Source organism: Pisolithus orientalis (assembly GCF_024613125.1).
Source record: "Pisolithus orientalis strain OTSU chromosome Unknown F5J12scaffold_60, whole genome shotgun sequence".
Taxonomy (NCBI): Eukaryota; Fungi; Basidiomycota; class Agaricomycetes; order Boletales; family Pisolithaceae; genus Pisolithus; species Pisolithus orientalis.
The window spans coordinates 67,529-79,217 of NW_026260841.1; the positions used below are offsets into that span (position 1 = coordinate 67,529).

An 11,689-nucleotide genomic window follows, 5' to 3' on the forward strand; every position below is an offset into this window, starting at 1 on the left:
GAAGTGAGTTAAGACCAGCATGGTAGTAAAGGTGGCCTTGAGGTTGTTGAATGGCTGGCAGCACTCCTCAGAGAAGTTCCAAGGAGCCCCCTTGTGGGTAAGCCAAGTCAGTGGTACAATGGTGTCCAAGTAATTGAAAATAAAACAGTGATAGAAGTTTTTGAAGCCAAGGAAGGATTGTATGTCCTTGACCTTGCGAGGCTCAGGCCAATTGCAGATGGTCTGGACTTTTTCATTCGACATCATGAGGCCAGCAGGGGAGAGGTGGACACCGAGGTATTTGACCAAGTCTGAGTGGAACTCACATTTCTCCAGCTTCACATAGAGGCCATGAAGCCAAAGCCAGCAGAGAACTTCTCAGACATGCTGCTTGTGGGACTCCTTATCTCCAGAGTAGATCAGGATGTCATCTAGGTAGATGACTATGCAGACATCCAACATGTCTGTGAAAATGGTATTTATGAAGCATTGGAAGGTAGCTGGGGCATTGGTGAGGCTGAAGGGCATCACTAACCACTTGTAGGAACTGTACTGAGTCCAGAATGTGGTCTTCCATTCATCAATGAGATGGTAGGCATGCTGGAGATGAATCTTGGTATAGATCTTGGCTCAGCTTCATGAGTCTAAGAGGTCAGAGATGAGTGGTAGTGGGTATTGGTCTTTCTTAGTGATTTTGTTCAGGCTGTGGAAGTCTACACAGAGCTGAAGGGATCCATCCTTCTTCTTAACAAAGAGGACTGGCACAGCATAGGGGGAAGAGGTTGGGTGAATGAAACTGGTGGTGAGGTTTTGTTCATCAATGAAAGTCCAGAGTGCTTGGAGCTTGACCTGGGACAGCAAGTAGATGGTGCCTAATGGTGGTGTTGTTCCTTCTTCAAGCTCTATTTTCAGGTCATAATCTCAGTGGGGCAGAAGTGTCAAGGCCTTGGCCTTGCTGAACACATCAGCAAAGTCATGGTACTCCTCTGGGACATTGGGTAAGTCTGGAGGGGATGAGGCTGAGGCCAATCAAGCTCAAACTGAGTCTGAGGGGCAGAGCTGGAGTTGGAACTGGACAGACCATTCCAGTTTGTAGGTGTGCACAAAGGTGGCTGCATTGATTAGGGAAACAAGAGGGGCCTTCAGGGGGGTGCAAGCCAGGGAGTCAGAGACTGGTACAGATGGCACAAGGCTGGGTTGGGCACTAGGACTGGAATCAGGGAGGCCAATGGAAACTGGGCTTACAGGGGGTGTTGCTGGGGTTGGCATTCCTTGTGCAGGAGTTTGGAATGTTAGACTGCCCAATACCCAATCAATCAATGGATTGTAGTGGGTGAGCCAGTCATGTCTGAGGACTATCTTACACTCAGAATCCAATGGGGCTAGATACAGGGTTACTGGTGTGTCATTGCTGGATGCAAAGTGGATATTGACATCTGCTGCTTGGGTTATGGTAAAGGTGGACATTCCATCGAAGAGCTGAAGTCAGATTGGTGAGACCAAGTACAGGATAAAAGAGTGTTGATTAGCAAATTGATTATCTATAAAGCAATGAGTGGAGCTGGAGTCCACTAAAGTACACAGCTGAGGTAAATCATGACTTTCTAATGTGACATAGGGGGTTAATGAATTTGGGCTGGAAAGAGTGGACACATTGAGTCTAGCCTCCAAGTTTGCACAACCAGAGTCAGCACAGCTCCTGGATTGTGTGGAGTCCCAGGAGCTGCTACCTATTTTTTTGTCTTGGGGGTAGAACCTGAGCCCGAGGCTGGTGCAGCCTCAGTGGTGGCCACAGTGTGAGCCTTGGTTCTTCTGGCTTTCTTGGGGCACTTCTCAGTGAAGTGGCCAGGGCCTCTGCAGAACATGCAGAGGTTGCCCTTGATGCAACACTTGCATTCTTCTGGGGTGAGCTTCCCATCCTTCCTGAGTTTGCTAGGCTTGGGCTTGGATGAGTTGCTGTTATTATTGTTGCCTGGCCTTGATGAAGCTGGCTTGGGGAAAGGTCTGGAGTTATTATTGTTGCTGGTCTTGGCTTGATTATTGCTGCTGGAGGTGGGTGAGCCTTGATGCTTACTCACCTGTTGGACTTCTTCTTTGTGCTCCCAATAGTGTGCATCTATTTCCTGGGCAAGATGGCATAGCTTGTGTAGTGTCTGTGGTTTGCCAACCCAACAGACTTCATCCTTGATCTGGTCTGGGAGTCCAGAGTAGAAGTGGTGGTGCAGTGCACCATCACCATAGCCTCGGACTTGCAAGGCAAGCCAATTGAAGTTGACTACATACCTGTTGATGCACTGGTTATCTTTCATGTGTAAGTGGTTGAGCTGGCTCTCAGCATCAGTGACTGGGTCATGGGCGCCAAAGGTAGTTTGTAACTCTAGGATGAACTCCCTCCAGGTGTCCATCCAGAGAAGTTGGTCATTGGGGTCATTGAGTCCAAGCAAGTCCAGCTCAAACCACTCAAGAGCCATGCCCTTGAGGTAAGACTGTGCAAGGATGACTTTGGCATGGTCGGTCCTGAAAGCCCAGGCTTGGTCTTGGAAATTAAGCTTGCACTGGATAAAGAAGGCATGAAGCTTCTTGGGGTCAGTACCATCAAAGGTATTGGGCTCACACAACTTGGTCCTGCTTGAGGACTCAGGACTAGTGTGAGTGTTGTGGGCCAGTAGCTTGATGGCCTTTGTGAGGCTGTCAAAGACTGTGACCATGCATTCAGTGTCCAGGTCTGGGAAGTCCAGTTTGTCCTCCAGATCATTCCCATCCAGATTATCATCACTGGGCCCATTATCACTGGAGCTGTTGCTGAGGTCATCATCATCAGGGTTGTTATTATCATTGTCACCTGGCCCATCATCACCAGGGTCATTTTCAGGGATGGGAGCAGTGGGGTGACATGGGGTGGGAGTATTGGATGTTTGGGCAGAAAAGCCCCTGAAAGGACTAACGGGATCTGGAGAGCACCTAGTGGTCCCTAAGGTAGCTAGTGCTGTCTTGTGACAGGTTCCACTGGCTGAGGCAGAGTCAGGGTTGGTGGCAGAGTGACCACAGGGAGGTTGGAAATGAGTCTTGGTTGCCATGATGTGCTAGACCCACACAAGTGGTGAGTCTGAAATACTGTCAAGTTTGGGTTGTCCAGGTTGAGGCTGGACTGGAGACTGAAGAGGGTGCAAGGCCAAGGGGTTGGGATCAGGAGGAGAGTTGAAGATACAGGGGGGTGGAGTGATTGAACTTAGTGACTGAGATTACAGCACTATTCCCTTGCATGGGTCTCAGTCCAAGTCTGAGGCTGAGGCAGGATTATCAGAGTAACTTTGTTGATTTCAGACTGAAGAGTACAGGCCAGGTATCTACGAGTTTATATACCAGAGACAACTATAGTATGGAGACCAGTAATGCTGGTCTTGCAAAGATTGCTAAGGTGATTGGTAAGACAAATATAAGCAAGGTATGACTAAGGTAACAGAGACTGGGACAGGGCAAACTGGGGACAAGACTGGGCAGAGCTTAACCAAAGTGACATGCACTGCAAAGCAGTGTTCATTGTGCTAGGCCATCTGGAGAAATTGGTGAGGCCATGTCCAGCTGGGGTTGATACATGACTATGACACAACCACAACATAGGAGCATGAATCCTTGTACAGCTGATGGGTGAGTGATGGAAATCTGCATTGACATGGAGGATCAGATTTCACTTCATAATACATACATGACTGCCCGGTGAAAATGAAAGTGCCCTGCCAGAGTTTGTGACACCAATGTTGATGATGACTGCCACTTGTCCAAAAATTGGAAATGTCCACATATTGCTTCAAAAGGTTATACTCCAGCCATCTCCATCACTGCCCTCCAGTCTCCATGTGTTTCTCCAGAACCTGGGGCAGAAATGTTTGATGGGGATCTTTTTTTATTGGATATGATTGATAAGTGGTCCTTATGCGACAATGCAGAGCAAAGATGTGCCTTTACAATTATTACTGAACACATGCTACAGGATGACCTGCAACAGCTGCTTATATTTCTGACAAGAATTGGGGGGTCTGGGAAGAGCCATGTCATCTGGGCAGTTGTTGACACCTTTATGCAGTGAGGCTGGTCCTGCAAGATTCTGTTGAGCATGCCAACTGGAAGTGCTGCTTGTCTTATTGACAGCTTCATGATTCATGCACTCACCCCCATGAATATGTGTTCTTTGGCAAGAGATAATACTAAAAAAAGGCAAATTAGTGATGAGCAGAACATTGATATGGACAAATTACAAGATATCTGGCATGATGTCTCATATTTAGTGTTGGACAAGGTTTTTATGGTATCAGCTGAGTTACTTTCTGATATTGCGAATTGAATCAGTATGGCACAGGCAGGAGAGTGTGCTAAAAAAGACTTACCTTTTGGTGGCATCAATGTAATCTTTGCAGGCGATATGGCACAGCTCCAGCCAGTGAATGGGACTGCTTTGTATTCACATTCAGTAGTCAATAATTTATCTAGATGTACCTTCGAGACTATGAGGGCCCAACAGCGACTATTCAGAGTGTTTCTATGGCAATCATTGACTCACATCATCAGTAAATCACTTTGAGCTGTGGAGCTCTCCACAGTGCTCCACAATACACAGAGTCCCCTAGCTAGGTCCAGGCTGGACAGATGCACCCAACAACACTTTTTGCTATGGCTAGTTGCCTGTTACTATAGAATGGTCACATTGTCATGGAATGTTGTCCAGTATCTTACTTACTATGGATTGCTATGGAACTTTCATGCTTAGATATCACTGTATAAAACTGGCCAGACTGTATTCTCCTTGGGGTGTTGTCCAGTACTCCCATCTCAATGTTTACTTTGCAAACATGTGATCACTCCACAACTAGGAACAGTTCACAGCAGGTATGACAGGAACAGGAGCATTGGCATCAATTGCATACTACGTGTAATGACAGGTATGACAGGACTAGGTATTATGAAATCAATCAAGGACTACCTGAATGTGCTGGTACCTCTCTACATTCGAATCAACTGCTTGCAGTGCAGCCCTGATATGAGGAGTCAGTGTAAGCACATCGGCCACCCCAGTACTTACCATCCTTCCTTCGCCCACTGAGAAAGCTGATCGCACAACCTTGTGCTGTGATAGGGATTACAAAGGATGTTGTTCAGCACCTTCATCATGCCATGGAAAATGGAATTGTAAGCCTTGCCAGAGAATTGAGGCATTGTCTTTCCTGTGCCATTCTTCGCAAATCTGTCCAATACACAATGATACTGTGAGAAAAGTTTGAGTTGCAGCGACTCAGGGTGTAAAATGACTCACCATGGCTGTGACAAGAGCCAGACAGGAAAGGGGAACTGAATTGTTGAAGGACTCAGGATGCTTATCTGTGATTTGATAGGTCCCAGTATAGTAGAATTATATGACAGCTTCCTTGAGGGTGGGGTGAGCAAAATTCCTGGTTTTTCCCTGATAAACCAATCCATTAGTAGTGCAGACAATGAACTGCATGAACATACATTCTCATTGAAACTTTCTTGCAGGAAAAGCAAGTTGTCAAGGAGCTTTGCAGCAGTGGTCTCTATCCATTGTACATGAATCTGTGGTGCAACATCAGAAGGAGGGATAAGGTTGAATGTGGATGGTGTGGTTGCCAGTGTAACCGACTTCAATTCTGAATGCCAGGTAGATATATCACCAAGGAACTACTGGTGGTATGTCAGTAGCTGTAACCGAAAGATGGGACTACTTACAAGGCATGCCATATCTTGCTTGTGGTCAGGGCAGTAACCTATAAAGTTAGGATAACAAGACACATATAAAGCAAAAATATTGTTACTCACCATCTTCAAATTGCACACTGCATTGATTCCACTCAACGATGACAGTGACAAGTGCCTCTGTTACAGAGAGGTTGAGGTTGTGAGATTTCGATGGGAACAGGTTAGAAAGTGCATGTGCAGCCCTGCATTCTCGCTTAGTGTCTTTGAGACAGTCCTTCCATACTGCCTTGTAAAATCTCAGTTGTGAAGGCAATGGGCCCTCATCCTTAGCTTTCTTGGAGTTATAAGGGGCTCTGGCACACTGAGAAACTTCATTGACTGAGTTGTGCACAAGGGTCAGAAGATCACAATTGGGAACAGGATGGCTGTTAGTGTGATGGTGGCATTCAAGAATGTTGATGACAGTGCCACATTGGGAACCCTAAAATAACAATCTGAATAAATAAAGCTAGCAGGAATGGCATTTTCGTACCTCTGGCTGAGCCTTGTCCTTGGATTGTAAGCTTTGCAGAGCCACATTGTCATCCTTGTCATGTGAGTACTGAAACTTGTGGTCAGGGGGTAAGGAATTGTGGTGAATAGGATTGCTTGTCATCATTTCTTGGGAGAAGCCTAACAAAGAATGTTGAGCCAATACCATAATAACCTCTGATGCATACCAGGTTGAGTTGATTGCCTAAGATTCATTGCACCCCATCCAAATGCATTGTCCTCATCTTTGTTGAACTCATTGCTGGAGACCTCACCAGCCTCTATGTCTGATGGGTTATTACTCAAGGACTCTGACTCCTCTTCTGAGGAGCCCTCTGATACAGCTTCTCTGAACTCTTGTGGTGAATGTCAGCAGTTGCCAAAGTTTGTCTTGATGAGAGTGAGCTATCAAGGGAGGGGTCAATACAAGAGTCAGAGACAGTAGCAGGTGGCTGGTGGGGGATAAACTGAGACTGGTAGTTGGGCTGGGGTATTGGCAGACAAGATGTATTACTGGGAACTTGGTCTCCCCAAATCGCAGCAATATAAGGATTATTGAGCACTTGAAGGTCAGGTTCCATCCTGGGAGGCATGATATGACCTGGCTGTTGAGCCAGAACACTGAAACCAACACAATGGGAGTCTGTGGGGCACTGATGGAAGACAGGTGTTGCTACTGCTGTTGAAGACAGAGGGACAGGATTCTGAAATGAACATTGTATATCAGTATGAAAAGACACTCACTGGAGGCATATCAGCTGGGCTAGGACCATTCACAATGGGAGGCGCATAGGGTGGTAGGGTGACATTGGACTTTGCAAGTGGTTAGCTTGATATTTGCAAATAACTAGAACCAACTGTCAGTTTTGCATTCTGGCCAGCACTGTGGCCCCCACCCTTTTTCTGCAGAGTGGGTGGAGGTGCAAGAGGATTTACAACAGAATTGTTGGGGAGATCCATTGACTTTCATGGTCGTGTAGCTCGGCCTTCAAGGGCAGTACCAATCCACTCCAATTGCTCAGCCCTTCCACCTGAACCTGCCCCTGCCCTTCTGCTATGATGGAGTCCCACTGTGGCAACAGACTGAGACTCTTTGAGATCAATGGGTGGGCTTCCTAGACAGTTGTTTTTTGTGGGTCAAGTGCTTCTGTCAGCCTCTGGTCATCATTTGGCTTTTTTGCCATCCTTCTTTTTCAGTGGGATTGTTCCAGATTGGGTGGACATCTGAAGGTACAAGCAGTTAAACAGAGAACATTATGAAATGGAAGCCTGGGGACCATGATGAAATGACATCTTGTGAATCCATATAAACATTGACAGGTTCATCACAAGACATAAAATGAAATGATGCATGGAGACAGTTACCTGCTGCAAATGAATTGAAACACTTTACATGTAATGTACAGAACATGAACTAAACATAAAATTCATGCTAAGACTACATGCCTTTGAAGTATTTATTGGGTATAGGAGGGTTATCCATGCTCATTACCTCTTCACAAAGGTGTTTAGAAGACATAATTGCTGAAGACATGACATCCATATCATTCTCCTGACTTGGACACATGCTTGAATTAAGTGCTTTGTGCTGGGCAATGATCTGCTGGAATGCATTCATCATCTCTGGTGGTTTCTCATATGGCATGCTGGCCAAGAAATGATCAAAAAGGGAGATAACATCAGAGAACTGCACTGCAGTTCCACTCAGCAGGGACCACCCAAGCAATATGAGCCACTTGTTAGCCAGAGGGATTAGATCTTGAAAATATTGCAAGACCTCAGAATCCAGCCTTGATTTGGATGGGCCATTAAGGAATGTGAACTTGGCACATCTGGCAATTTCGAGATCTTTGGCCACCTTTTCACTCCACAAGCCAAGCAGTGTCTTTTCATGGCTGATATCTTGATGCTCATGGTCAAGTGGTCCATCATAAAGGATGAGGATCCAGATGAAAATGTAGAATAGGGATTTGATATCATCCACAAATGTATGGTGTATAGTAGTAGGGTGATCAATGAATACGTGGGTGAGAGAGGCACTTTTCCAGATTGATGGGACATTAGTCTTTCCACTTTTAGTGATGGCTTCCTTGAGTTGGCAAAGGATATTGACTGAAAGGAAGGGGACTGTCCCCTTTGCATACCATCAGCTTCGAGTTCCAAAATGTTTTGTGTAGTACTTACTGTGCTGCCCAAGTCATATTCCCCCTGTAACATGACCTGTACAGCAAATTCCCAGTCAAGGAGAAAGCTGTGTGACCCATTTGCAAAGTCCTCAATCATTGTATTGTTGATGCTACAATCTCGATGGAGGACACCCCTCTCGAGAGCCTGCTGTTGGACTGTTAATGCAATTAGTATTGATTTTACAAGTGGAAGAGGATATGTACTTCATAAAATATCTTGGATGCATGAAATGAGTTCCTTTTTTGTCTTGAACATTACCATTGGCCTTGCACATAGCTTCATAGCCAATCACATGTGAGTTCTCCAAGACTTCATGCACAATCGCCACTTCTCATCATGATATCATTCAGTTTTATCAACAATGCCCAGCTTGACCTCAATGACCCAGTAGTGTTGCAACTTGGGAACTCTGTTGATGTCCTGGACCAGCTTCATCATGTTGACTTCATGCAGGGCTGTCCTCTGCTCTGACTCCTCCACCCAATAATCCTTGATGACATAGTATTCCCCATCGTAGTGTGTGAGGTAACAAACAGTACCCCTTCCTAGAAAGCCTGTGCTCAAGAATAATACATCGAGCACCTTGTAGAAGGTCTTGTTTACTTGGATCCTTGTGATTGCTGGGATGTGTTTGGGTGATGCAGGAGTCAGGAGTGAGTTTGCACTGGGGAGGATGCCCAACTCCAAGTGAGGAGAAGGCATTGCAGGAGAGGAGAAAGGGGAGAGAGGTATTGCAAGTGCTGTGCATTTGCAGCTGTGTGCAGGATGGGGGGATATCTCTATGGTTGAATTGAAGCCAAGGGTTGAGCGGGAGCTGAATGCAATGGCACATACAATGTATATGAAGACTTCTGCATCAGTGTGGATATTGATAGAGGGTGAGATTGCACCACCAGAGTGGCCATAAAAGTGAAGTCAAAGAAGTTTGCTATCAGTAATTGATAATCCAAGGACATAGTGCCTCCAGGGCTGGTCAATGAGGGTTAGATATGCCTTGGTGTCCATCATCTTCCCAAGGTGGGATGCTGGCTTGAAAGACTCCTTTGAGTACTCAGTGATGACTTTGGGACTTAACCACATAATCTCATCAAGGGATACTGGGGTGTTATTGACAAGGATGAGGTTGGGCTTTCAGGAATAACCTGTAGAACCTCACAAGCTGGTTCTGCTCCAGTCTGCCATCCATTGATGCTGGGGTTTGCTGGATAGACTGGGCATTGTGGATTTGGCAGTGGTTCCAATAGCATTGAGAAACAGAGCAACTTGCTTTTCAAAGCAGAGCTTTTCCAATTCTACTGGCAGCTCTGAGGCAAGTGGCCCAGGTTGCTTAGGGAGGTGAATCAGAGCCTGGGGGTGGACGAAGCTCCCAGTTCCAGTGCTTTCTATTGTCATCATATAGGCTGACCAGGCTGTCCTCTGACAAGCCACCCTGGTTGAAGGAGGCAGAATAGCTACAGACACATGTGGGAATTGTTTTCAGAGGGACAATCAGGGACCTGGGAGCTATGGAGGTAAATGTATCTCTGAAGGACTTCGAAGATAATATTTGTAACATAACTGAGGCTCTGAGGAGAGCTAACTTGTATCCATGGTTCACAAATGATGTGCATGGGGTGTTTGGTTGGCTGAAAAGGAGTAATCTCCATTGAGCGCCAGCACAGCCTGCCAGGGAGTAACTCAGCCAGCACACAAAGTGCTCTGGCTGTACAAAAGGAAATATTTAGTAGCTGTATCTGGTGCATGTCAATAATGATCTTCGGAGAGAATAGGGACAGGCTTATGATTGACAATGACAAGAAAGAGTCTATAGCTCTCATGCTCAGGCCTGAATGAAGTAACCATGATGCCAGCTCCCATTCATTGTGAGAGTTGAAGGGGTAGTACAGATTTGATGCCTGTAGGTTGCTGAACTGGTCACTGTTAAATTTGTCCATAAATGTTGGGCCAAGTCCAAACATTTTAACTGTGCCCTCGAAGTTGTCTGTGGTTGGCCCCCACATGTGTCAAATGCCATATAAACAAAATCTGGGTAATCATGACTTGCATAGTCATTGGGGTCAGTGCTCATTGGGACATCTTTGAAGTGTGTTGGGTGTTGAGAGTTACAAATGTTCAAGCTCAAAGGTTGGAGAGACTTGTGAAGGCAGACTAAGTTATTGACCCAGGTATTGCACCCAGAGGACAGCTGGCTCATGTGCATTGCAACAGTGCTGTGACTCTGGAAGCCACCTTTACTGCAACTTGGACAGCAGGGCATACTCTAGATGGTCAGGCAGGCCAATTCTGTGTTATGTGATTATCACTTCAGTGCAAATCAGGACATTGTTCAGATTGCTATGGAGTGTATTTCTCATATACTACCCAATCACATCCCACTTGTGAACATAGTCACTCATGTCTGTTTATAACCTCAATCACATGCACCTTCATGCTGGATTGACCATGCCCATGGTCGAGCATTGCCTGGGTGGCAAAGGACTGCCCCATAAGCCTCATGATGGTGGGTTCTCTTCCTGCAACAGTCCCTCTAGCAGTGCTGAGGTCAAAGTGGAGACAACTGGTGTCTTAGCTGAGATGTATGGAATATTGGAGTCATCCACTCACACAGTAAGTTCTTTTTTTCCTACCTAATAACCACTCATTGATAGGTTTTCAATCTGCAGCATGAATCAAAGAGTCAGCTGAATCACAAGGCACTTCTCCTTCTCGATGTAGGCACACACACAACATGTGAAGTCTTTCATGTGGAACAAGCTCTGGCTGCATGCATCGCCCACAAATATGAATCGATGGCCAAGTTGTACAAGTACAAGGCAGGCAGCAGTGAGGTGAGAGTCCATGAAAAAGATATGGAGGTTGGCTCATTACATGTAGCAATGAAAAAATGCAGGACTGGAGGAGCCTATTTTCGACATGTTAGTGTTCTGGCCAGTGAGCTGCAGCCATCTCTTGAGTCTGATGGTATGCTATGCTTCGCTCTTTTCTTTTGGGCCACTATTTTACTTATGCCAGATCTTGATAGGCACAGTTATTGAGCATGCTGGTAGTTCAAATACTTGCCATTCAGTCTAGACTAGTACTATCTGTTACTTTCCTGTACTTATCAAAAAATGCTGTATGTTATGTCTGTGTGTTGTTGCCTTCATGCATAGGAACAAAGTTAGATCTACCAAGTTCTCTACTACAGTGGGAATCTAGGTTGCTGTATTAGTTAGGTGTGTCTGTTCCCTTGTATGCTAGGTAGCTATTGGTCTTTGGATTGCTGGTATCACTGGTGTGGCTT

At 45.8% G+C, this 11,689-nt stretch overlaps 3 protein-coding genes across 3 annotated transcripts; 2 read left to right on the forward strand and 1 right to left on the reverse strand.

Annotated features, from left to right (window-relative positions):
* Positions 1 to 3,892: 3,892 nt before the first annotated feature.
* On the forward strand, positions 3,893 to 4,066 carry F5J12DRAFT_727745 (uncharacterized protein; the record flags this gene model as incomplete). The annotated part of the gene is made up of 1 exon (XM_051741825.1): positions 3,893 to 4,066. The coding sequence occupies one exon, from the start codon at positions 3,893 to 3,895 to the stop codon at positions 4,064 to 4,066; it is 174 nt and encodes a 57-aa protein (XP_051595157.1).
* Positions 4,067 to 7,657: 3,591 nt separating this feature from the next.
* On the reverse strand, positions 7,658 to 9,108 carry F5J12DRAFT_786564 (uncharacterized protein; the record flags this gene model as incomplete). Its single annotated transcript, XM_051743470.1, has 3 exons — positions 7,658 to 8,353; positions 8,404 to 8,553; positions 8,767 to 9,108. 3 exons carry the CDS (start codon positions 9,106 to 9,108, stop codon positions 7,658 to 7,660), a joined length of 1,188 nt encoding a protein of 395 aa, XP_051595158.1.
* A 1,692-nt stretch (positions 9,109 to 10,800) lies between these two features.
* Positions 10,801 to 11,478, forward strand: F5J12DRAFT_786565 (uncharacterized protein; the record flags this gene model as incomplete). The annotated part of the gene is made up of 3 exons (XM_051743471.1): positions 10,801 to 11,013; positions 11,055 to 11,234; positions 11,419 to 11,478. The coding sequence occupies 3 exons, from the start codon at positions 10,801 to 10,803 to the stop codon at positions 11,476 to 11,478; spliced, it is 453 nt and encodes a 150-aa protein (XP_051595159.1).
* Positions 11,479 to 11,689: the final 211 nt, after the last annotated feature.